The 25,204-nt window shown below is 62.7% G+C and overlaps 2 protein-coding genes across 8 annotated transcripts in view; both read right to left on the bottom strand.

The window, feature by feature from the left end:
- Positions 1-300: 300 nt before the first annotated feature.
- LOC146334023 (phosphatidylinositol 3-kinase regulatory subunit beta-like) lies at positions 301-12,902 on the bottom strand. 3 transcript variants are annotated; one of them, XM_084825212.1, is made up of 15 exons: positions 12,550-12,902; positions 10,497-10,589; positions 9,171-9,233; positions 8,660-8,794; positions 7,880-8,084; positions 7,569-7,654; positions 7,216-7,318; positions 4,785-4,883; positions 4,450-4,630; positions 3,921-4,046; positions 3,668-3,810; positions 3,045-3,221; positions 1,374-1,445; positions 794-964; positions 301-508 (listed from the first exon to the last, which is right to left on the bottom strand). In XM_084825212.1, the coding sequence occupies exons 1-15, from the start codon at positions 12,887-12,889 to the stop codon at positions 313-315; spliced, it is 2,190 nt and encodes a 729-aa protein (XP_084681338.1). In that variant the 5' UTR covers positions 12,890-12,902; the 3' UTR covers positions 301-312. The 3 variants fall into 3 exon arrangements, with proteins under 3 accessions (XP_084681338.1, XP_084681337.1, XP_084681339.1); XM_084825211.1 differs by lacking the exon at positions 7,880-8,084 and having other exon boundaries at positions 8,660-9,233; XM_084825213.1 differs by lacking the exons at positions 301-508; positions 794-964; positions 7,880-8,084 and having other exon boundaries at positions 1,370-1,445; positions 8,660-9,233.
- A 127-nt stretch (positions 12,903-13,029) lies between these two features.
- LOC146334024 (microtubule-associated serine/threonine-protein kinase 3-like) overlaps positions 13,030-25,204 on the bottom strand; it is a 39,551-nt gene continuing 27,376 nt past the window's right edge. For 4 of the 5 annotated variants that reach the window (XM_084825206.1, XM_084825205.1, XM_084825207.1 and 1 more), the window contains one exon: positions 23,566-24,927. In XM_084825206.1, the coding sequence (XP_084681332.1) occupies positions 23,933-24,927 (995 nt within the window). In that variant the 3' untranslated portion in view covers positions 23,566-23,932. Of the gene's footprint in view, positions 13,164-23,565; positions 24,928-25,204 lie in introns of those variants that run through there. The other variant, XM_084825208.1, reaches the window with a different exon arrangement.

Consider the following 25,204-nt stretch of genomic DNA (forward strand, 5'->3'; position numbering starts at 1 on the left):
CACGTGGTCCATCCCGCAGCCGCATCCCCGACGTGAGAGAGTGGTTGGCAAGCTCACAGTGGGGGAAAGACCCCCGCCGCCCTGGGCCGGCTGGATCCACACGCAGGCGTTGAGGGGGGTCCGGCTTTCGAGAGCCCAAGGGAGACTGGCCTACTGGGGGGCAGGGGGAGAGACGAGGGTGGCGGTCTGGAAAGGGGTCTGGATAGGGATCCGGAGGGAGAGCTGTGGGGCTGGACACCGGGGAGGCTCCTGTCCCCCGCCCCCAGGGTCCTGGGGGCGGTCAGATGGCGGCGGGGCCCGGGCCCGCCCCCCTCATCTGGGCGGCAGCAGCTGGGACAGGACGGGGTGGGCCAGGGTGACGCTGAGCGAGTCGTTGTGCTGCACGAGAGACGTGTGCCGGTAGTGCAGGACCAGCTCCTTGAGCGAGGCGTAGAGGTTGTAGGGCTCGGCGAAGCCGTAGCCAGTCGCCGTCTTGTAGATCACGCAGTGCTTGGTGTCGCCGTCCGCCCTGCCGGGGGGAGCAGAAGGGAGCCGTCACGGGGGGCGGGCGGGGAGGCCCCGAAAAAGGCCCCACAGGACGGAGAGGTGCGGCGGCGGCAAGGGGGTGGCCGGGGCCCGGAGGGCGAGCACTCGGTGGCGAACTGGGGGGGCGGTGCCCTCCCTGCCCAGGGGCGCCCCAGCAGCACCGCGCCGATCCAGGCCAGCAAACCAGGGCGTGCTCAGCTCAGAGGGAGCAGGGAGTTCTCAGGCGGGGGGCCACAGGTCCCGGGGCTTTGCCCGCGCGAGGACTCACACGACGGAGCAGGCGTAGCAGCCCCGCTGGCTGCTCTCCCGGACGAGGAAGGTCCCGTCACGCCGACCCGCCAGCATCTCCTCGGCCTGGAGCCGGTTGATCTTGCCCACGTACCACGTCCGCTCCTCGTGGTGGGGCAGCTCCTCCTCGTCCTCCATCATGGAGTACTGGCTGGAGGGGAGGCCGGCAGCTGCCTGAGACGGGGTCCGGCTGGCCCGGTGCCGGCCGCCCAGACCCCGCGGGATTGCTTCCCAGCCCTACGTGGCCGGGGACCGAACCGGGGACCTTTTGCCCGCAGCCCAGGCGGTGCTGGATCAGGCCCAGGGCCCGCCCAGTCCAGCACGCTCTTCACACAGCAGCCCCCCCCCCCCCCCCCAGCAGGCGCGGCAAATAGGCAGGACCCTCCAGACGGGTTCGTGGTGCATCCAGCACACGGCTGGTTTCCTCCGAGTGGGAGCAGCTCCCCGGGGCACAACGGGGCTTCCCCATTACCCCCCTGGCCCTTTTCAGCCTGAGAGGCCCGTGAGCCGGTAGGGGACCGTGCCTCCCTGCACTCTCGGGGGGTCACACCGACACTCACTCCTCGGTCTCGTTCTTGATGCCCAGCCATTCGTTGATCTTCTTCTGACGGGTCCCTTTCTGCGTCAGCCACCTGGGGGAACAAGAGAAAGACCTGAGTGCCCCCGTGCCACTCTTCAGCAGACCCTCAGATGACACGCAGGCGGGAAACAGTGACAAAACCCCCCCTCCGAGGACGTTCGGGCCAAAGCACCCGGGCAACCGATCCAGCTGTATGCAACCCTATAAAATCCTAGAACTGTAGGGCTGGAAGGGGCCTGTAAGACCATCGAGTCCAACCCCCTGCTCAATGCAGGAATCCAAGTCAGAGCGTCCCTACAGAATCATAGAAAAGAAGGGTTGGAAAGGGCCTGTGAGATCATCCAGTCCAACCCCCTGCTCAATGCAGGACTCCAAGTCAGAGCATCCCTATAGAATCATAGAAAAGGAGGGTTGGAAGGGGTCTATGAGACCATCCAGTCGAACCCCCGGCTCAATGCAGGAATCCAAGTCAGAGCATCCCTATAGAATCATAGAGCAGTAGGATTGGAAGGGGCCTGTAAGACCATCGAGTCGAACCCCCTGCTCAATGCAGGAATCCAAGCCAGAGCACCACACTACTGATGGGCCTTGAACTTGTTTTGGGGGAAGCCATTTTGGCTCCAGAACAGGGAGCATCCCGTCTTCCCGAGCCCGGTGGGGAAAAACTTCAAGCGTCCAAAAGGAAAGGACAGCTTTTAACGATTTTTCTCATGGAAGCTGGACGTTCTGTAATATGATTATATTCTGATGCTGCATAAGCCAGCCGGGGAAGGTTCATTTCAAGGGTGGGCTCTGCATCTGCCCCCAAACATAAAATAAAACATGTATTTGATATTGCTTGGCCGAAGCGCAGCTCTCTCAGACAGAAGGGAAGGAGCGAGCTTTCTTTGGCGCTGCGAAAATAATGGGGGGGGCAACTTTAATGGAGACGTTAAACCACATCTGTACAGTCGCAAGAAATTCAGTGGGACGCCCCTGTGAGACTTACGGCTTGTTCCGCACCGAGGCGCGCTTCCTGGGAAGGCCACTGAGGCGCAGGGCCACTCCATCACAACAGCCCCTTGCAAAACGTCCCCAACCTGATGCTCTCCAGACAGGTCGGACTGCGAGTCCCATCAGCCCTGGCTGGGCAGATGGAAGTTGCACTCCGACACAGCGGGGGGGCTCTCCCACACTGGAGGCATTCAAGGTTAGGCTGGGCAGCCACCTGTCAGGGATGCTCTGGCTTGGATTCCTGCACTGAGCAGGGGGTTGGACTGGATGGTCTTACAGGCCCCTTCCAACCCTGCTATTCTAGGATTCGATAGGGATGCTCTGACTTGGATTCCTGCACTGAGCAGGGAGTTGGACTGGATGGTCTTACAGGCCCCTTCCACCCCTACTTTTCTATGATTCTGTAGGGATGCACTCACTTGGAGTCCTGCATGGAGCAGGGGGTTGGACTGGATGGTCTCGCAGACCCCTTCCAACCCTGCTATTCTAGGCTTCTATACGGATGTTGTGATTTGGGAGTCCTGCACTGAGCAGGGGGTTGGCCTGGATGGTCTCACAGGCCCCTTCCAACCCTACTGTTCCCTGATTCTCTGACTAGGCTGGGCCAGGCCACGCGGGCTTGTGCCCGCTTTCCTGGGCCGGTGCAGGGGGCACCTACACCAGGTACTGGTCCCGGAGCTTCCGCAGCTGCAGGAGGTCGGGCTTCAGGCTGTTCATACGCTTGTCGATCTCCCGGTTCTCCGCGGCCTGCTGCCTGAGGTCCTCCTCCAGCTTCATCTTGCTGTCGTGGATCTCCGTCACCCGGGACTTCAGTTTCTCCGAATTCATCAGGATCCTGATGGGGGGGAGGCGAACGGAGGCTGACGCAAGAGCCAGCCTGGTCCCGGAAGGAGACAGAGAGGCTGGCAGGGCTTCCGTGCGGCACAGAAAGCTCACGCCGCGGGATACCACCATTACGTTTCCTGCGGGGCCTTCGCGACGGGGTGATGTCCCTGCCAGGGACACCGCCATTACGTTTCCTGCGGGGTCTTCACGACGGGGTGATGTCCCGGCCAGGGTCTCCGCCATTACATTTCCTGCGGAGCCTTCGCGACGGGGTGATGTCCCGGCCAGGGACACCGCCATTACGTTTCCTGCGGGGTCTTTGCGACGGGGTGATGTCCTGGCCGGGGATACCGCCATTACGTTGCCCGCCATGCCTTCGCTACACCGTGAGGGAAGCGGCATAGGGACACAAAGGGAAAGAGGCGCTCCCGGGACCCACCTCCCTGCAAGGCCCACCTCTGCAGCTCCTTCTCGTTGCCCTCCCGCCGGAAGCGCTCAATGTAGTCCCGGCTGCACTTCTCCTGCGTCTGGCACTGCTCCTCGAAGATCTTGATGGTCTCGTTGAAGGCCTCGATGGCCGTCCGCTTCATCTGCAGCTCCTGGGCAGCCAGGGAGGGAGGGAGGGAGGGGCAGGCGGTCAAGGGGCCACCCTGCCCCGCGGGGCAGGGTGCCCCCCGCCGGCCCTCAGTGCGCGCGCCCAGCCCTGTACCTGCGAGGTGCGGGTGTACTCCTCGTACAGCAGGTCGTACTCCCGGCTCTTCTCCTGGTACTGCTGGTGGTAGACTCGCAGCTGCTCCCCCACGGCCTCCACGCTGTCCTCCTTCACCACCTGGTCCTGCCGGGAGGGGAGGAACAGGGGCTCAGAGCAGAGCGAGACCAGGCACAGGGCCTTCCAGGTGGAGGCCCCGGCCCTGAGGACCATTCACTGCGAGGCGCCTAGCCAGCTCTCCGAAACACCCCCCGGGCATCTCTGCCGTCGGGCCCTCTGGCCACGCAGCGCTCTTTGCTCCTCTGCTGCCGGGGGAAAGAGGCGCCCCCTGCTCTTGTCCCAACGTCGCGTTGCCAGCCCTCTTACTCTCTTCTTCCAGCCCAGTGTCCTGTCCCTGGCAGGGAGCCCCACCGCCCTGTGGTCAGCTCCCGGATAGGGAGGAGGCCCCAGGTGGGGCGTCCCTCCTCCGCGGGTCTGCCAAGCCCCCCTCCCGCACGGGCCCACGGGCCCCGTGCCCACCCCGCCTCACCTGCTGATACTTGGAGATGGGGTAGAGCAGCCGGGTGTCCAGCTTGGCGTTGTACTGGGCCAGGGACTCGTGGCGGTAGTGGTTGATGAGCTCCACCACAGAGCCGAAGGTCAGCGGCTCCGAGAAGCCGTACTTGCCCTCCCGGTGGAAGATCTTGATGAGCTTGTTGTTCCCACCTTTCCTGCACGAGGATGGGGGGGCGAGAGGGTCACCAGCCCTGCAGCCCCTGCCGCAGAGCCGCTGGGCCCCGCGAGGCACCCCTGTGCCTAGGGCATGGCCCTCTCCCTCCTGGGTGCAGCCAGCCCCGCTGCGGCAAGGGGCCGCGATCCACTCACCTCAGGGTCAGTGTGTATTCGCCCTGGATCTTGCTGGATGCATCCCTCACCAGAAAGGTGCCATCGGGGGTGTCTCTGAGCTTCTCGTTCACTTCCTCCCTGGCAGAGGTGGGAAGGAGCCAGTCACAGACATGGAGAGACGCGGAGAGCGAGACGGGCAGGGAGAGACGCGGAGAGTGAGACAGACACAAGGAGACACGGTGGGAGACTGTGAGAGGCAGGCAGTGAGAGGCAGACACATGAAAAGTGAGAGACAGTGAGAGACAGGCACAGTGAAGAGCGAGACGGACCCGAAGAGAGAGACAGAGACACAGTGAGAGACAGGCAGTGAGAGACAGACACATGAAGAGGGAGAGACAGTGAGAGAAAGGCACAGTGAAGAGCGAGACAGACCCGAAGAGAGAGACAGAGACACAGTGAGAGACAGTGAGAGGCAGACACACGAAGAGTGACAGACACAGTGAAGAGCGAGACAGAACCGAAGAGAGAGACAGAGACACAGTGAGAGACAGGCAGTGAGAGACAGGCAGTGCGAGACAGACACATGAAGAGAGAGAGACAGTGAGAGACAGGCACAGTGAAGAGCGAGACAGACCCGAAGAGAGAGACAGAGACACAGTGAGAGACAGGCAGTGAGAGACAGGCAGTGAGAGACAGACCCAGTGAAGAGTGAGAGACAGACCTGGAGAGACAGAGACACAGTGAGAGACAGTGAGAGGCAGACACACGAAGAGTGAGAGACAGTGAGAGACAAGACACAGTGAAGAGCGAGACTGACCTGAAGAGAGAGACAGAGACACAGTGAGAGACAGGCAGTGAGAGACAGACACATGAAGAGGGAGAGACAGACCCAGTGAAGCACAAGACAGACCTGGAGAGAGAGGCAGAGACACAGTGAGAGACTGTGAGAGGCAGGCAGTGAGAGGCAGACACATGAAGAGTGAGAGACAGTGAGAGACAGACACAGTGAAGAGCGAGACAGACCCGAAGAGAGAGACGAAGACACAGTGAGAGGCAGGCAGTGAGAGGCAGACACACGAAGAGGGAGAAACAGACACAGTGAAGAGCGAGACAGACCTGAAGAGTCAGAGACACAGTGAGAGACTGTGAGAGGCAGGCAGTAAGAAGCAGACACATGAAGAGGGAGAGACAGTGAGAGACAGACACAGTGCAGAGTGAGACAGTGAGAGACAGATACATGAAGAGCGAGACAGACACGAAGAGAGAGACAGCGACACAGTGAGAGACAGACGGTGAGAGGCAGTGAGAGACAGACACGTGAAGAGCGAGACAGACATGAATTGAGAGACAGAGGCACAGTGAGAGACTGTGAGAGGCAGGCAGTGAGAGACAGACACACGAAGAGTGAGAGACAGTGAGAGTCAGAGACAGTGCAGAGCGAGACAGACACAAAGAGGGAGACAAAGACACAGTGAAAGACAGTGAGAGACAGACACATGAAAAGCGAGACAGACACGAAGAGAGAGAGAGACAGAGAGACAGAGACACACTGAGAGACCCCACACACACACACATGCTGGCGGGCAGACAGAGAGACAGGCCGACAGACACAGCGAGAGAGATTGGCAGACGCAAAGAGGCGGAGACAGACTGAGAGACACACAGACACAGAGAGACAGAGAGAGGCAGGTAGAGACGCACAGAGCGTCATGCCGTCGTTCCGATCAGTGGCCAGAAGCATGAGGGCTCCTCCAGCAGCTTCCCTCCAGCCAGTCCTGTGCTACCCATGATCCCCTGCTCCTTGCCCCCTCCGGGGTGGGGGGAAGTCTCATCCGAGAGCTCTCCAGGGAGACAGAGAGGCTGGGAGGGGCTTGGAAGGGACTTTCCTCCCCCCCCCATCCATGCACCCGACCTCTTCCCCAGCTCCCGAGCACTGCGGGAAAGGCCCGGGGGACGGGCACAGACCCCCCCTCTACCCAAGGAGGGGAGAAGGAGGACATGTGTCCCCCCCCACCCCCCATGCCAGGGCTACTAAACGAGTTGGCATGGCTGCAAAAACACCGCCTGGGCAGCCTTTCTGCAGATTAGTTAATAATCAATACGTAAATAATCAGGGCGGGTGCGGGGGGGGGAGGGACAAGACACCTCAGCTGCCGAGGCGCGCACGCACTCTGGGTGCGGAGGGAGGCTCAGCAGCCAGCGCTTTCGGCGGGGGTCCAGGCCTCCCCGGTCCCAGCGCTGGCCCCACGAATCCACGCCGCTTTACGTAAAAGCGGCTGACAGGGCAGCAAAGTGGCTGCCGGCATCGGAGCAGCGGCAAAAGCATTCCAGGAAGGCGAGTGATTATTCCATGATCCTATGATTCCGTGAGTCTCCCCTGGGGTTGGGCAGGGGGGGGTCAGTCCAGGGAGTCCGTGCCCGGGCCCCGCCGCGTCTCCCTGCCCCCCGCTGGATCCGGGCCCTCCGGTACCTGGAGATGTCCCCCCAGTACCACTCGGCGTCCTGGAGGGTCGTCCCATTCCCGTTGGCCAGGGCAGCGGCAGGCTTCGGTTTGGGGGGCTTGGGGGGCAGAGCTGGAAGGCAGCGAGAGAGAGAGAGAGAGAGAGAGAGCGTGCACCAAGTTGTGGGGAGACCGCTCTGTCCTGCCCATTGCCGGAGGGCAGCAGGGAGGCACGCAGACCCGGCCGGAGGTTGCACCCACCCCCCTGCCAAAGGGAAGCCCCCTGAGCTGGCTGGGCCCCCCTTCCTCCCCGGCCCACATCGACTCCACCCATCCCCCCCCCTGCCCCACAGCACGCCCTCAGGCTCTGGCCCTGCACCCACCTGGCGGAGGGTGGTCCGTCTCAGGGTCCTTCGCCTGTAGAAGGGTCTCCAGGAACAGAGCTGCAAAATCCGGGGCCGCCTCGGCACTGCGGAGGACGCGACGCACGCGTTAGCCACCCAGGCCCAGTGGGCCAGAAGCCCCCCTTTGCCTCCAGGGGGGGGGTTGCACGCAGAGCGTGGCCAGGCTGCCCACCCCGGAGTCTGCTCACTGGGGAAGAGAGCTCCCGAGCAGAGAGGCACGGTAACGGAGGGGCTTCGGTCCCCTGCTCCTGGATGTGGAGAGGGGGCGGGCAGCTTTGGGGACGACCCACCTGGCTGCAGGAGGCCCTCGGAGGAGCAGGGGCCCGAAGATCTCACCCAGGGCCCGGGGGCACAGCCCGCTGCTCTCGGCCCGCTCAGCCGCCTTGGCCAGGTGGCGCAGCAGGAACCGCAGGGTGAGGAGGTGCGGCTGCGGCACGGCCGGGGCCTCCAGCGCCGAGAGCAGCTGTGCCCGGCAGGCGTCGGGCTGGGTGGCATCTGCAGGGAAGAGGGCGGGGAGGGGGGTCACGCCCCGAACGCCGGGGCGGCCCACCGAGAGGCAGGGAACGGGCACTCTGCACGTGCCTCCTGGCACGCCGGGCTCGAAGCATCGAGTCCAGCTTTGCCCAGCCCCCCGTTCCGCCGTTTTTGTTCCCGTTTCCCTCGAGGTCCCAAACTTTAGAGACGCTCTTACGTTCTGCTCTGCCGTACGATCGCATTGCGGCTGTGCGTTGCGTCTTGCGAGCCGCCCAGAGCGCTTTGGCGACCGGGCAACGCGGAAACGCACGGAATAATGAACGCTACACAGACCCCTGCGGGCGGGCGCCATGCGGGGGGCTTCCCCAACGCTGCCCACTCCGGCCCCTCGCTACGCAAACCCCGTTGCGGCCTGACGGACCGGGGGGGCCGGAGTCAGCTTGCTTTCCTCTCCCCTCCTCAGCCCCCTTTCCTCTGGCACCGCATCCTTCCGGTGGCGGCTCCCTGATCCTCTGGAGGCCCCTGGCAGCCCTTGGGGCGAAGAGCGGAGCGGCCCCACCAGCCCGCCCCGTCTCCAGCACTGACCCCCCTCTCACCCTGGAGTGCCCGCAGGACGTCGCCTTGCGCGCACGGCGGCACCACCGGCGTGGGGAGGTCCTGCAGGTAGCCCTTGAGGGCCTCGCCCAGGGAGAGGACGTCCCAGGTCTCCAGGTCTCCGGCCGAGGCCCAATCTGTGGGGACAGAAGCAGCACAAGGGGAGGGGAGCGGGGGCCGGCGAGGGGGGTCTGCGTCCTCCCAGTCCTGGCCGCCTGGTGCAGGCTGTGACCCGAGCCCCCCGAGCAAACCCGGCCACGTCCGGGCCCGCTGAGCGCCTCCCCACCTCTGTGTCTGGGTGGCAAACGCCTGAGGGCCCCGGGGGCAACAGGCGTCCGCCCCGGGGGCAACGGGCGTCCGCCCCGGGGGCAACGGGCGTCCGCCCCGGGGGCAACGGGCGTCCGCCCCTCCACCGGAATACAGAGGGACCCCCCCTTCGCCTCTCTGCCCCCAAGCCCAGCACTCCACTCCCTTGCAGCTGGGCGGCCTGCCGCCCTCCGAACCGGCTCCTACCGGTCCTCAGCACTTGCCACCGCTCCGAGCCGGACGTCCGGTACAGCATCGCGCTCTCCAGCCCTGCGGGGGGAAGCGACACGGCCCGCCTGATGAGCTCTGCGAGAGGTGCGCGCGCACGTGCTTGGGGGTGCTTGGCCACGGGGGGGACACCCCGGGGCTGCCAGAGGGCTCTGGACTGGTGGGAGTCCAGGAGACGCCGGCCACGGAGGCGACCCCCCCACGGCACCCAGCCCATAGCACAGTTGCCTTCACTGCCTACCGTATGGCCTGGACGCCGCTTCGAGGGCCCCGGGGCGGTGGGAAATGTGGCCTCTGAAGGCCACCTCGGGGGTCCCTTCAAAGAAAAGGGCGTGCGGCCTGGTAACGCCTTGGAGCATCGGCACGATGGCGCTGACGTCCCTCCAACCGCTGCTGTCCAGTGGACGGAATCAGAGAGCAGGGGATGCCTCCCAATTGCGGAAAGAGCCCGCCCAGCCAACCTTTTGGCCCTCGGATGGGCTGGGCTGCAACCCCCTCATCCCCAACAGTCCCGCTTTGGGACTCTCGAGACCGCCTGGTGTCCCACCCCAGAAAGGCGCCCGGCTGAGGCTTCTGCTTCCGACGTTCCCCCCCTTCCTCGTACCCAGCAGTCCTAGGGGCCGGTCCAGCCTGTAGCCGTCACCTGCTCATCTTGAGCCCAGCCGGGGGGTCCCCAGACCCCCCCTCCACCTTGCAGACCCCGGGACTCCACCAGTGCCCGATTCCCCCCTCTCCCCCCGCCCGGCTTTTGGTGACGACTGTCCCGATGAAGAGACCTGGAGCCCCCAGAAGCTTGCAGATTCTCGCGAGCCTTCGGCTGACCGAACAAAGGCACTGCGCCAATATGGACCTGGGCATTTTGTCTGGCGGCCGGGATGCGGCCACCTTTGCTTTGGGGGGGCCCGTTTCTGGGGCTCCCGGCAAGCCATTTGTTTCAGGCCCTCTGCCCGTCGGCCTCCATCCGGTGCTCCCAACTTCCCGAGGCCTCCAAGTGACCACTCCCGCGGCCCCCGGGCAGCCAGGAAGAACGTCGCAGCCAGTGGGAGACCGGCCCGGCCCCATCCGCCGGCCAGGGAAGGTTCCGCTGCAGGGAGCGCCGTTCGCCCCTCCCCCGCCCAGGAGGGCACCCTGGAGAGCCATGCGACCACCACATGGTGCCGTGCTTTGGCTTGGCTGTTCCTCCCGCTTTTGCGCCAGGTCTTTCGGAGCGCCGGCTGGAAATGCTGCGAATGGGCCCCGCGTGGCTAGCTGGGGAGGGCCAGCAGAGGCCAGCCCCCCGGCCCGGTGCAGCCACTCCCTCCTCACCTTTCTTCTCGATCGCTTCCACCAGCCTGCACAGCAGAGGTGGGGCGGCCTCCGGGGGGGCAAACTGCTCAGAAAGTTCTGGAAGCGCCAGCCCTGGGGAAGGGGGAGAGGAGACGAGTCACCCAAGGGGCGGGGAGCCTTGGCGCAGCGGGGGGCAGCCCGCAGCCCGCCGCGGGCCAAGGTGACAAGCAGGGGCGTTACCGGACGGGCTCCGGAGACTCGGAAGCCGCATCCCAGGGCGCAACGTCTTTTCCGGGCGTAGGGGGGAAAGCTGCGGCCCACTCTTCCGGATCAGCCCTCCCCAACCCGGCGCCCTCCAGCTGTGCTGGGACAACTCCCAGCACCCCCCAGCCAGCCCAAGACCTCTGGAAAGCCCCCGGCTGCTCCAGAGGCCACCTGCCTGCCTTGGAAAGGCCTCCGCCGGAATGGGAGCTCGTGCCAGCCAGCCTCGCCTTTCGGGTCGCGCCTCCAGGACACCGAAGAGCAGGGTCCGAAGAGCCCAATGGGCCGAGCCAAGCACATCTGGCCCGCCCCCCAAAAGAGGAGGGGAGAAAGGAAGACTGGCGAGAGCTCGGGGTCGGCGTGAGCCGGGGAGGAGCTTTGCCGAACCTGAGGTGTCGGGGGGCCAGGCCGGATGGCATGGCCTCGCGAGACCTGCGCTCCTTCTCCAGGGCTGACGATCCCCTGCATTGGAGGACACGCGGCAGCGGAAACCGCTCTTTGCACCGGGTGTGACCACACAGCCTCCGGGCATCACAGACACAGGTGTGCCGGGGGGCCCTGGACCGCCTCGCCAGAGGGCAAGGAGCACCCCCAGCCTGGCCCCCTCCAGAGCAGCCGAGAAACGGTTTCCTCGCTTTCCTCTTCCCTGCCCACCCCTTCTTCCTCGTGTGCTGGGTCTCTTGAGGCTGCAGCCAGCAGACCGGGAATCCTCACCCCACCCCACCCCAGCCACAAGGCCACATGCAGAAGGCTGCCCTGATTTCTGTTTCAACCGCTCCCGCCCCGGGTTCAGATTCCAACCCGAGGAGGCCACCAAGGCATCTCCGGAATCGGAGGCCAAGCAAACATGCCTTCCCAGAAAGGGGGTCCTCTGGGCGGCATTGGGCCCAGACGGTGGGGGCGCTCTCGGCACTCGCCCGGCCTTCGTCATGCCCCCCAGGATGTTGCAGGGCTCACTGCCACAGGGGGTGGGGGCCCACGGGGGCCCACGGGAGACCACCCTAGCCCACATCAGGAGGCCTTTTGCACAACGCTTCTCCTGCTCCTTCCCAGGGGGCGTCTAGGTGGGTTGGGGGCGTGGGGGGAGATCAGATGACTCCTGGGGAGGCAGCCATTTGTTGAAAGGAAGCGAAACCGCCCAGAAAGAGTGGGACAAGCTGGGACGGGGTTGCTCGCCCGCGCGTCGATCCCCCGCGAAAGCGGCCAACCACGACTCAAACAAACCACGGCTCGGCGCGGCATGCGAATGCAGCCCCCGCCTACGTCACCCGTCCCAATTTGCGCGGGTGGGAAACGCTGGCCTGGCTCGCAAGGAGGCGCCGTTTGTGGGGATCTGGCCCGCTGCTGGGTCTGAACCCCTCCCTGCAGAGCAACCAACCGACCGACTACGGTTTGCAAGCCAGGACCGAAAAGCCAGATGCTGGAACTGTGGCCAGATGCTGGCCGCGCCGCCCGCAGAACCGTGGCTTTCTGCTGGCTCGTTTGCGCCCCTGCGCTGGGGGGCCAGAGGGTTGAGCGGGCCCGGCCGTTGGCAGCCAGGAAACTGGCGGAAGGTGGGCGGGCAGCATCCCTGGGCGCCCTCCCTCGAGGGTCGCCAGTGGGAGGGAGGGGAGGCAGGGAAGCCCATCCCACCAGCCCCGCTGGAAGACGGGCACCCTGCCTTCCTGGCGCACCCTGTCTTTTCGAGACCACAGGCGGGGGCTTGTCCCGGGGCACCGATTGCACACAAACCACGCTGGGAGACAAAATGGAAGCCCCTGACGCGGGACGAAGGCCTGGACTAAAGAGCCCCGGCCCCGAAGCTCTGCCTGCCCCCTCGAGCTCAGCTTACCGTGCTCCTCGGGCATGTGGGCCGTGGCGGCCCCGGGGGTGGCGGGCAGGGGCAGGGGCCGGGGCGCCCGGGGCCGGTGGGCGGGCAGGGCAATCTTCACCGCCCCCACGTACTCCACGTAGGTGCCCGGGAAGTCGCCCTTCTGCTTGGTGCGCTCGTTGACGCCCAGGATCCAGCCGATCTGGTGGGGGGCCTGCTCGTCGCCCTCCTTGAAGCCCAGGGCCAGCAGGGCCCCCCGGCTCACCACCAAGGTGTCCCCTGGCAGCAGGTCGATGTCCTCCTCCCGCTCCTTGCGGTACGGGTAGAGGGCCCGGTACTGAAAGCCCTCCGTGCTCCCCATGGTCCCCCGCAAGGCCCGAGGGGGGGGAGGCGGGCGGGCCGGGCCGAGGAGGCTTCCCCCGCTAGCCGCTCAGGGCCTTGGCAGGGAGGGGGGGCGCCGGCTGCCGGGCCCCGACGTGCAGCCCCGCTCCCGCAACTTGAAGCCACGGCTCAGCCAGACGATGGAGCAGCGGGAGAACGTGACGAGCATAATCCGGTGCGGTGGGCCGGGGAGGGCAGGCCGGCAGCTTGGGGGCTCAGAGGCGCGGGGGCCTTCCACTGTGCAGGACGGGACCCTGGGGAAGGAGGACAGAGGAAGGGGTCACCACTCCCAGCTCCGCAGCCCCCCCCCCCCTTCCGGACCGATACCCCGCCTCCCCTGACGGGCATCGGACGGACTGCCACGACCCGGCTTCCCCCAACCTGGGGCCTTCCACCTGGGCTGGACTACAACGCCCGTATTTAATTAAGGGATGTCTATCCCATTGCCCTGCTGGAAAACGGCCCTCGCCGGGGAGAACGACAGCTGGACGGCGAACAAAACCTCCATTAAAGCGCGGCACACGCACAAATACGAGCAAAGAAATCCAACTGCCCCCACCACTGGGTCGGGAAGGAAATCTTATTGAATGGAGGTCAGTCCCACCATCCTGCTGAAAAATGGCCCTCACCGGGGAGAACAACAACATCTGGATTACGAGCAAAATCGTCATTAAAACATGGCACATACGCAAATGAAACAAAGAAATCCCACCGCCCCCACCACTGGGTCGGGAAGGAGATCTTATTGAATTGAGGTCTATCCCGCTGGCCTGAACCCTTCAGTGGACATCCGAGCAAGCCGGTTTCGCTCTTCCTTTTCTTTTTTAGGCATCAGGACACCTACATCCTCCTCTTTTCTCCAGGGGGCGTACGTGGCCCTCCCCGTTTGACCTACACAACAGCCCTGTGAGGGAGGCCAGGCTGGGAGCCAGGGCCTGGCCCAGCGCCGCCCAGGGAGCCCCACGGCATGGCGGGAACTTGGCCCCAGGTCTCCGTGCTCGAACCGCCACACCACACCAGCTCTCCGAATCGCCTCCTGGCCCCCAGCCTGGGCACTGCTTGTCTACGCAGATTGAAAGCGCAAGGAAGCGGCCCACCCTCCCCAGCACACCCCGGCTGGCTGGGGACGATGGGAGTTGCAGCCCAACCGATGTGGAGGGGCAAGGCTGCGCTCGCAGGGTGCTCCGTTTCGGGCAAGAGCCGCTCGCGTGAGAAGCCCCCACTCACCGGCCCCCCACCTTGCCCTGGTGGGGGCAGCGCCTGGTCCTTAAGCCCCTGGCCGATCCAGGGGGGATGGGGGGCGCACACTCCGGTTCCCTGTTATGCCTCTGCCCTCGGGAGCCTCCCTGCCGGATACGGCAACCCGGGAGCGAGGCTGGGCCCCTCGAGGACCAGATGCCGGGGTGGGGGGCAGGCCTGCTGGAGGTCCCACACATCTGGAGATCTGCCATCCGGCAACTCCTGATCAGAGGGGAGCGGATGATGAAGCAGATGAAGCCCGGGAAGCAAGAGGCAGAGCTGCAGTCAGGGAACGGCAAACACTGAGGACTAGGAGGTTGACACGCACGCCCAGCCCAAAGGGAGCCTGTACAAGAGCACAAAGAGGCCCCGTGGGGGGCAGGGAAGGCCAGCTTAGCAGAGGCGCCAGGCCCAGCTGGATCTGGGACCCGCCGCCTTGGGAGAGAGCCCAGCTTCCACAGGGCTCAACGCCCCCCAGGCCCCGCCAAGCCGAACCAGCTTTCCTTTCTCAGCTCGGCACCCGGAAACATGTCCCCCTTCCCCGCGCTCGAATGCGGGGAGACGAAACCCGGGGCGGCGCAGAAGGCCATGCTGCCTGGCCTGCCCTCAAGACACCCCCAGATGTGTGGGACTGCAGCGCCCATCATCCCCAGCCAGCCCTGCCCAGGGCTGCTGGGCGTCGCAGCCCCACCCCCCTGGAACGCTGGGAAGCCCACCTCAGAACACAAAGGGAAGCTGGCTTCTCCCCCCCCAAACTGGCAACCCCCCAAACTGAGTGCCGGGTTCGAGAGCCGCCTCCGCATTTCCCTGGCCCAGCGAAGCCCCAGAAATGGGCTGTCGGGAGCAGCGGGGGGCGGGGCGCATCCACCCCCCCCCCCAAGATCTGAAGCGGGGCGCACGCAAGACCCCCCCCGCAGCCAAGCCGCACCCGACGGAGGACCCCCCCAGCCACGGCCCCCCCTTCTCCCGAAACCTGCAAACGGTGCAAACCTCGCCAACGCCCCCCGGTTATTTTCGGGGAGGGGGGCTAGCAAGGCGAGGCTCCAGTCGCGCACAAAGACCCCCCTCTTTTTCCATACGGGAGGGGGGAAAGGGAGACGACCTGCAGCAAACTCCCCCCCCCATCTTAAATCCCCTCCAGGGGTGGAAATGCGCCCTCCCCCCAAACCCGGCCCTTAATTTTCCTTTTTGGGGGGCGGCGGAAGGGGGGCTTTAAGGCCTCGACGGCGATGCAAGGCAAAGACCCCCCCCTTCGTGTGTCCCCCCCCCCGCTCCCCATGGGAGGGGCGGATTTTGCAGGGCAGACCCCCCCCCCAGGTCTTTTTGCAATGCAGTTCCGAGCAGGGAGGGGGCTGCAAAGCTCCCCCCTCTCCCCACCCCAGCAAAGCGGGGGGGGGCATTTGCAACGGCTCGGCCGGCCAGCCCCCGCTTACCTCCTTCTCGCCCCCGACCGCCGTCCGGGTCTCCCTCTCTCCGGGCTCTAGAAAGAAGCGCAGCCCTGGGCAAGGCGGAAAGAGCCGAGCGCAGCCGAGCGGCGGCGGGAGGAGCCGAGCGCGCCTCTTCGGCGCCGGAGACGCCCGAGCGCCGGAGAGAGCCGAGGCGCCGCCCGAGCGGGGTTGGCCGCCACCGGGGAGCGAGTCTTTTGTCCGCGAGGCTCGATCGCAGGGTTCTGTTCGGCGGCCTGGCGAAACTCGAACCGTTTATTTCGTATTATTCGACTGGCGCACTGCCTGTTTCCCTCCGAGGACCTCGAGGCGGCTTGCCCGGTCCTGCTCCGCGTCCTTGTAGCCTCACGACGGCCCTAGAAGGTAGGCCCGGCCGCGAGGCGGGGCCTCGATGAGGGGGCGCAGGGCACGCTGGCCAGAGAGGACGCAAACTTGGTCAGGAGAGCTAACGGATAGTGAACCGGATTCATGGAATCGCAGAATAGGAGGGTCGGGAGGGCCCTGTAAGACCACCTAGTCCACCCCCTGCTCAGTGCAGGACTCCAAGTCAGAGCATCCCTATAGAATCATAGGAGGGTTGGAAGGGGCCTGTAAGACCATCCAGTCCAACCCCCTGCTTAATGCAGGACTCCGTCAGAGCATCCTTATAGAATCATAGGAGGGTTGGAAGGGGGCGGACTAGATAAGACCATCTAAGTAAGATGATAGGATCATAGAATAGAATCCTATTCTATAAGAGGGTTGGAAGGGGCATGTAAGACCATCCAGTCCAACCCCCTGCCCAGTGCAGGACTCCAGCCTCAGTGTCCTCTTCTCCAGGCTCAACATGCCCAGTTCTTTCTGTCTCTCCTCACAGGGCTTTGTTTCTAGTCCCCTGCTCATCTTTGTTGCCCTCCCCTGAACCCTCTCCAGCTTGCCTGCACCCTTCTCAAAATGTGGTGCTTCCCTTAGAACCAAGAACTCAAGTACAACATGGTCGCTTTCCCCCAGAGTTCCCGTAACCGCTACTTTACCCACTAAGTCATCCCAGTTGGTTAGGATCAAGACAAGGACAGCCGATCCTCTAGTTCCTTCCTCCACTTTCTGCAGGAGCAAGTTATCCGCCACACAAGTCAGGAATTTCCTGGAGGGGCCATGTTTTGCAGAATTTGTCTCCCAACAAATATCGGGGAAATTGAAGTCCCCCATTACTACTACATCATGCTTCCTTTAAACATTGGCTATTTGCTTTTCAAAAGTTTCATCCTCATCTTCTCCTTGGTTGGGTGGCCAGTAGTAGACTCCGACCCCCATGTTCCTTTTATTCTTTGCTCCATTTATTTCAACCCAGATGCTCTCGATGGGGCTACCAAGCTCCTCCTCCTGTATTTCTGTGCAGAGATATGTATTTTTCACATACAGCGCAACCGCACCTCCCTTTCTGTTCCTCCTGTTCTTTTGGAACAAGTTATATCCTTCAGTTGCTGTATTCCAGTCACGAGAGTCATCCCACCAAGGCTCAGTTATACCCATCGAGTCATAATTTCCCTCCTGTATTAAGAGTTCAAGTTCGTTCTGCTTACTTTCCTCTTCCTTTTAGCCTCACGACAGCCCTAGAAGGTAGGCCCGGCCGAGAGGCGGCGCCTCGATGAGGAGGCACAGGGCACGCTGGCCAGAGAGGACACCAACTTGGGTGGGGGAGCTAACAGATAATGAACCAAATTCGTAGCATCAGAGAATAGTAGGGTGGGAAGGTGCCCATGAGACTATCTAGTCCACCCCCTGCTCAATGCAGGACTGCAAGCCAGGGCATCCTTGACAGATGGCTGTCCAGCCTCATCCCCCTTTGGAAGCCATCCCGTTTGGTGGCCATCGCCACGTTTTGTGGTAGCTTGCCAGAGTGCTGTGGGACGAACGCCTCCCTTCGAGCTGCCCCAAATCTCCCACCCATCAGCTTCACAGGATGACCTGACTGGGTTCTCGTTTTAGGAGAGAGGGAGAGGAATGTCTCCCCCTCCATTTTCTCTGCACCGTCTTGTATACCTCTCTCACCTCTACCTCCTTTTTTCCACACTAAGCAACCCCAGCTGTTGCCACCTCTTCTCATAGGGGAGATGCTCAGCCCCTGGATCACTGCAGTTGCCCTTTTTCTACAACATCCTTTTTGCAGTGTGACCAGAACTGGATCCAGTATCCGAAGTGTGGTTGCACCATAGATTTGTATCGCGGCAGTGTGATCATGGCGCTTTTACTCTCGGCGCCTTTCCCAATTATACCGAACGAGTTTGCCTCGCACCACAACCCCGTCTCTTCCTCAAGCTAGCTCAGATCCCATCAGCTCATACCTGAAGCTGGGATTTTTAAAAACTTATTTTAGAACACGTTGCTATCGATGTTCCCATTTTAAATCATCCCAAAGCAGCGCATGGCATCTTCCAAAACGAGACGTCCTTAGAAAAGCACAACAGCATTAAAGGTACACTCCTAGAATCATAGAACAGCAGGGTTGGGAGGGGCCTATAAGACCATCTAGTCCTACCCCCAGCTCACTGCAGGAATCCAAGTCAGAGCATCCCTATAGAATCATAGAACAGCAAGGTTGGAAGAGGCCTACAAGACCATCCAGCCCACCCCCCTGCTCAATGCAGGAATCCAAGTCAGAGCATCCCTATAGAATCATAGAACAGCAGGGTTGGAAGGGGCCGACAAGACCATCCAGCCCACCCCCCTGCTCAATGCAGGACTCCAAATCAGAGCATCCCTATAGAATCATAGAACAGCAGTGTTGGAAGGGGCCTACAAGACCATCCAGCCCACCCCCCTGCTCAATGCAGGAATCCAAGTCAGAGGATCCCTATCGAATAATAGAATAGCAGGGTTGGAAGGGTCTACAAGACCATCCAGCCCACCCCCTGCTCAATGGAGGAATCCAAGTCAGAGCATCCCTATAGAATCATAGAACAGCAGGGTTGGAAGGGGCCTACAAGACCATCCAGCCCACCCCCTGCTCAATGCAGGAATCCAAGTCAGAGCATCCCTATAGCATCATAGAATAGTAGGGTTGGAAGGGTCCTTTGAGACCATCCAGCCCACCCCCCGCTCAATGCAGGGATCCAAGTCAGAGCATCCCTGACAGGTGGCTGTCCAGCCCCATCTTGAAGGCCTCCAGGGTGGGAGAGCCCACCAGCTCCCTAGGGAATTGGTTCCACGGTCGTATTGCTCCAACAGTCAGGAAGCTTTTCCTGATGTTCAGCCGGAATCTGGCTTCCTGCAACTTCAGCCCATTCTTCCATGTCCTGCATTCTGGGAGGATCGAGAAGAGATCCTGGCTTTCGTCTCTGGGACAGCCTTTCAAGGACTTGAACAGCGCTCTTCTATCTCCCCCCAGTCTTCTCTTCTCAAGGCTAAACATGCCCAGTTCTTTCCATCTCTCCTCATAGGGCTTCGTTTCCAGTCCCCTGATCCTCTTCGTTGCCCGGGCTTTGGAAGCTATGCTTCTATTCATGCAGCCCCAAATAGCATTGGCCTTGTTTGCAGCTACATCGCATCATGGGCTCATCTTCAGATTGTGAGTGACAACAATGCCAAGATCCTTCTCGCTTGTGGCGTTGTCAAGCCACATACCCCCCATCTTGTAACTGTGCCTTTGGGTTCTTTTCCCTACATGCCGAACTTGGCATCCATCCCTATTAAATGTCATTTGGCTCTTTTCCGCCTGGCCCGCCAGTCTATCAAGATCCCTTTGAATTGGAATGGAACCAATGACGTAGGGAGGTGGTGGGCTCTCCCATACTGGAGGCATTCAATACGAGGCTGGCAGCCATCTGTCAGGGTTGCTCTGCCTTGGATTCCTGCATTGAGCAGGGGGTTGGACTAGATGGCCTTACAGGCCCCTTCCAACCCTACTTTTCGATGATTCTATAGGGATGCTCTGACTTGGATTCCTGCAGTTAGCAGGGGGTAGGACTAGATGGTCTTACAGGACCCTTCCAACCCTGCTATTCTAGGATTCTGTAGGGATGCTCTGACTTGGGAGTCCTGCATTGACCAGGAGGTGGACCAGATGGCCTTCCTGGTCCCCTCCAACCCTGTTATTCTAGGATTCTAGATTCCCGGAGGAGGCTTTCAGCGACTACCCGTCCTGACAGCTGCATGCCACTTCTCATATCAGAGGGAGTACGTTGCTGTATGTCTCTGCCAGTTGCTGGGGAACATGGGCAGGAGGGTGCCAATGCACTCCTGCCCTGCTGGTGGGCTTCCCAGAGGCATCTCTGGCGGGCCACTGTGTGAACAGAATACTGGACTAGATGCACCCTGGGTCTGATTTGAGGGTTGGACTCAATGAGCTTGTAGGACCCTTCCAACCCTAATATCCTATGATCCAGCAGGGCTCTTCCAGTGTTCCTAACAAGGAATGACTGTTGCACGTAGGGTGGAAGAGAAGCATGGCTTATGACAGCCTTGCAGGAGATACGATGCATGCTGCAGGGAAGCGACATCCTTGCAGTGCAGTCCAGGGCCTCCAGTTGGACAGCCCTCCTTCTCCACACCACCCCCAGGCCAGCACTCGCCGTGTGCCTTCCCCAACACGTCTCCTCCAGAGGTGTGGGGACTACAAGCCCCATCAGCCCCAGCCAGCACGGCGCCGCCGCCGCGATCATGGAATCATAGAACAGTAGGGTTGGACGGGGCCTACAAGGCCATCGAGTCCAACCCCCTGCTCCGTGCAGGACTCCAAGTCAATCTTTTTATGCACGGCGGAGAGTGGCAAGCCCGCCCACAGCCGGAAATCTGGGGACGCGGAGAAGCTTGACGGGTTCTCTGGCCTTGGCGGCTACAGCCAAGCAGCGGGCGGAAGTGACGTGTGCGGGTTCCGGAGGCAGCCTTGCCGGAAGCTCCACAGGAATGGCCAAAGCCTGGGCTGAGCTGCTTCGGGCGTGCCCGGCCACTTGCCATAGGAGGGTTGGAAGGGGCCTGTGAGACCGTCCAGTCCAGCCCCCTGCTCAATGCAGGACTCCAAATCAGAGCATCCCTGACAGATGGCTGTCCAGCCTCATCTTGAAGACCTCCCGTGTGGGAGAGCCCCCCGCCCCCCTAGCGTCTTTTGAATATTTCCGCACGCAACCCGCATAGGTTTTCTTACATAAGCGGCATATACATCCAGCCACCCCGTCATCAAAGACACCGATCTCTCGCTCAAGGCATCGGCCTTTGCCAGCTGCCGCTGGAAGGACTGATATCTTTCTTTTGCATCCCACCGGCGCGGTCCTGTGCACGTTCGGAGGGAGAACAGGGCTGCGACCCCCAGATGGCGCCGTGAGCGTGCCGTTCCGAAATCCCGCCCACACGTTTTCAGTCTCCCAAGCCGGCCTTCTCAAGCCTGGCATTCCCCAGGTGTGTTGGAGCACAGGTCCCATCGCCCCCTCGTTTGGGGAAGGCCACCTCCGGGCGCCGTCCCACCCGGAGGAAGCCCCACTGAGCTGTGCATGTTTAACCTCGGTCTCTCGCATGTTTAACCTTCAGAGGAGACCAAGGGGAGATAGGACAGCGCTCTTCAAGTCCTTGAAAGGTTGTCCCAGGACCTCTTCTCCATCCTCCCAGAGTGCAGGACACAGAATCATGGGCTCCAGTGACAGGAAGGCAGATTGTGGCTGAACATCAGGAGAAACGACCTGCCTGTCAGAGCAGTATGACAACGGAACCCATGACCTAGGGAGATGGGGGGCTCTCCCACACCAGAGGCATTCAAGATGAGGCTGGACAGCCATCTGTTGGGGATGCTCTGACTTGGATTCCTGCATCGAACAGGGGGTTGGACTGGATGGTCTCACAGGCCCCTCCCAACCCTACTGTTCTATGATTCTATAGGGATGCTTTGACTTGGCTTCCTGCATGGAGCAGGGGGTTGGACTGGATGGTCTTACAGGCCCCTTCCAACCCTACTGTTCTGATTCTATACAGATGCTTTGACTTGGAGTCCTGCATGGAGCAGGAGGGTGGGCTGGATGGTCTCACAGGCCCCTTCCAACCCTACTGTTCTATGATCCTCCTGGGCAGCGCTAAGCGGTTCTCGCTCAGCTGCCTCAGATGGTCGCGCAAGCGGCGAAATGCTCAGCCAAGAGGGCTCCTCCCATCAGCTGCACAGCGGCCATCCCACGGTCATTTTCCTCTTCCCTCCCCCTCTTTCCTTTTGCGCAGAGGAAAAACACGCCAATGACAGGGGAAGCTCACCTGTTGAACTCCTGCCTTTCACCCCACCCCACCGGGGAAGCATCCCCAACCCAGGGTGGCTGTGGGACGAGCCTCTCCCCCAACTCAGTGCCCACCGGAAGTCTCAGGCTGCAACCCCCATCATCCCCCGCCAGCACGTCTGCTTGTAGCCCCCCCCCAAAGAAGCAGATGGGATTCCGTTTCCCCCTCAAGCCCCCCTTGGAATCTTGCACACCGCATTCGTCGTCAGCCAGGAAGTCACCAGACGTGTTGCACATCCATTTTATTGTTTTTCCTCTCCAGAGGGTTTTGTACGGCAGAACCAGCAGAGTTTTTCTTGTTCTGAAAACCCACACGGATCTCCAGGGAAGTCCCCCCCCGGCCCCCCACTCATGTTTGGAGTTGGTCAAGCATGGGAGGTAGAGGACCCCAGCCTGGCTGTGCCCCCAAGGTCCTCGGCGCTGAATCCGAGGGTGAGAAGGCTGCCGTGCACCAGCCCTGTTTGTGAGAGAGGGGGTGCAGAGACCCCACAGACAAGCTGGAGCAGAGCGGAAAAGATGAATTGGGGGGCAAGCCCTCCCTCCTTGGGGCGAAGCCATACATCCAGGTCTCCCACCCATGAGTTAGAAAGCGGGGACAAAGGGGGTCATGACTGCACCCACAGAAGACAGCGAACCGCCCACCCCTTGGAACCCTTTGCCCTTCTCCCCACACTTTCCGGATGAGTTACCTCCCTCCGTGTTCGACCTGCAGGGTGGGAGGGCGCCTAGGGAACCAGGATTCCTGAGAAGCGGTGCCTTTGGGAAGGAGGCTGAGCAGGGATCAGGCCCTTTGCACCGCCTGGAGGGAGGGGGGGATGCAGGGGGGCAGGAGGTAGGTCTGACTGAACCCCGGTTTGCTATCGGCAGGCCTGGGAAAGCCTGGCGGATGTTTACGCCGGGGGTGCAAAACCTCTCTCAGCCCGAGGGCCGGATTTCATTCTGAGGAGCTCTCGGGGGCTGCAGCCCAGTGGTGGGCGGGGCCCCAAACCCCAGCCTATTCCAGCTGAAAGCGCTTCCTGCTAGGAACTCCGCCGCCGGAGCACCACCTGGACTTGGGCGGGGCGGGATGCACGACAGGCGGGAAACCGCCGATCGGCGCTGGGGGGAAAGGGGGTGTGGCCAGGGGGAGGCTTGGTGCCCCGGGTTACGCCGACGTGTCTGAGACGCCGCCTAGCGGAGGAAGCACGCGTCCGCTGGGGCTTCTCCTTCCCCCAGGATGGCAAATCTTGGGAAGGTGGCTCAGGAAACAGGGCTTGGGGGCGGGGCAGCCACTTATCCTCTGCGGGTCAAAAGAAAACGCAACGCCTCCCAGAGCCTCGCAGATTTACCACAGTTCCCCTTGCTTCGAGAAGAAGCCCCTTCCCCTTGAAAGTGCCGGCTGGCGGCCCAAGCAGGGCCTTTTTAGTAGTGGCCCAAACCCTTTCCCAGCGCCCTTCTTCCCCAGGCAGGTGACCGAGGTGGACCGAAATGCACAACGGGCAGCGTCATGGGCCCCACGGCTGTCCCCGGGCCTGGAAGGCCAGACCGGCGGCAATGCCCCCCTCTTCCTAAGGTCCGCAGGTGGTGGTTTTTCTTCATTATCCTTTTTTAACCCCCCCCCCCCCCCGATACAATCGACATTAGGAAAGGATGTGGGCCAGCCTTCTCCAGCACGGCTTAATGACAGCCCCCAGGGTGATGGGGGCTGCCTGCCGACATGTCCGAAGGAAAAGCGTGGGCTTTTCACGAGAGGGACCCTGGGGGGAGCGGACCCTGTCCCAGAGGGCAGCAAAGACATCCGGAGCCCCAGGCGGGGCTGTTCCGTGCTGTTCCCCATCGCCAAGGGCAGGCAAAAGGACCCGGGAGAGGAGGGCCAGCCCCCGCCGGGGGCACGTGGCCTCCACATGTGTGGAACAGCAGCTTTGGCAACCCCCCCGTCCCATCCCATCCCATCCAGGAGCGCATCCAGTTAGCCGAAAGGCCCCTTCCTCTCCGGCCTGTCATTTCACTTCGGTCGCACTCCCGCCTCCACGTCCCCGCTGGTAAGGGGACGCCCCTCCGGGAGGGGAAGCAGGCAGGTGGGTCGGAGAGGAAAAGGGACCCCCCCGGTCCACGGCCCTTGTCCCTCGGCTACTCGAGGTCTTCTCTCTGTCCTCGGCCGAGGGCCCCTGCTTGGTCTTCCGCAGCCCCCGGCAGCCGGCTTTCCGGACCCTCCCACAACTGTCCCCCGGGGGCCGTCCCCTTCTCCCCGCCGCGTGTCCGGGGCTTGGCTCGGCGGGGCAGCGAAGGCTCCCACCGTGCCCGGCTCCCCTGGCGCTGGGACGAGACACTCGTGTACTCCACGGCCGTGGTCCCGTCCTCTCGCTGGATGTACACCCGGGCCTCCAGCCGGGCGGGGCAGGGCCCCTGGCACTCCCAGGCGGCCGGCTCTTCCCCTTGCACCGCGATGTGGGGCACCGGGCATGGCCGGGGGGCGGCTGCGGGCAGCGGGCGGCAGGGCCTGTCCTCCAGCCACGAGGCCCCGGGGGGGCCTCTCCGCCAGGCTGCCGGCGCCCCCTCCGCCTGGCCCTCGCTGCTGGGCTCCAGCTCGTCAAAGCTCGCCTCCTGGACGGCCTCCTGCTTCTTGAAGGAGTCCCGGCACTCGGACAGGTTCAGCCGCCACATGACCACCACCTCCTCGTGCTTCTGCGGGGCCTTCTCCTCACCCCCTTCTCCCCCTGAGCCCTCGTCCCCCAAGCCGGGCATCTCCAGCGCCAGCTTCTGCCCGCCAGCCACCTTCTTCTCCGACTGGACGTGCCTGAGCAGTGGGGAGCGGGGGCCCTCGGCGCCATGGGGGTGGGCGGGGGCGGGCGGGGACAGCGCCTTTCCCTGGAAGACCTGGGCGCCCTTGGCGAATGGGGGCAGCGGCGAGGGTGACCTCTGCGGAGATGGGGGCGGCGGGGCGGCGGACGGCGTGCAGGCCAAGGGCGAGGGCGGGATGCTGCTGGCCGACTTCCGGCGGCCCACCTTGCAGTGCGGGCCACCGAGCTTGGGCGCCAGGCCGTGCAGGGAGCTCGGACGGATGTGGCCCGCCGGAGAGGTCGGCGTGCTGGAGGACGGGGAGGTGCTCTGCGGCAAGGCCGAATCTGGCACGGAAAGGGAGAGAAGGGAAAGAGGGAGGGAACGGGGCCGGTGAGATGCAAAAGGACGCGGGAGGGGGGGATTCCCGCAGGGGCACATCAAAGTCTGGGCGCGGATGAGCTTCTGCCTTCCCGTGCAAAGCGACACTTCCAATTGGCCAGACGCACCCACCCCGCCCCTGTTTTCTGCTTATGTTTAAATACGCGACTGCATTCCAAGTCATCGTGCCGCTGCTAGGTTTCGCCATGCCGCTTTTACGCTGTCGTTTCAAACCTTCTCCCT

This window comes from Heloderma suspectum, chromosome W (assembly GCF_057233095.1).
Source record: "Heloderma suspectum isolate Gila_16-S chromosome W, 16-S_ref, whole genome shotgun sequence".
NCBI classification, from domain to species: Eukaryota; Metazoa; Chordata; class Lepidosauria; order Squamata; family Helodermatidae; genus Heloderma; species Heloderma suspectum.

Excerpts from the sequence above, each read along its gene's own strand:
- LOC146334023 (XM_084825211.1), bottom strand. The coding sequence starts at position 12,889 with ATGGGGAGCACGGAGGGCTTTCAGTACCGGGCCCTCTACCCGTACCGC. Across the intron at positions 10,590-12,549 it reads CCACATGCCCGAGGAGCACG|GGCTGGCGCTTCCAGAACTT; the intron begins GTAAGCTGAGCT and ends CCCCTTCCCCAG. Across the intron at positions 4,884-7,215 it reads TACTGGGGGGACATCTCCAG|GGAGGAAGTGAACGAGAAGC; the intron begins GTACCGGAGGGC and ends CACCTCTGCCAG.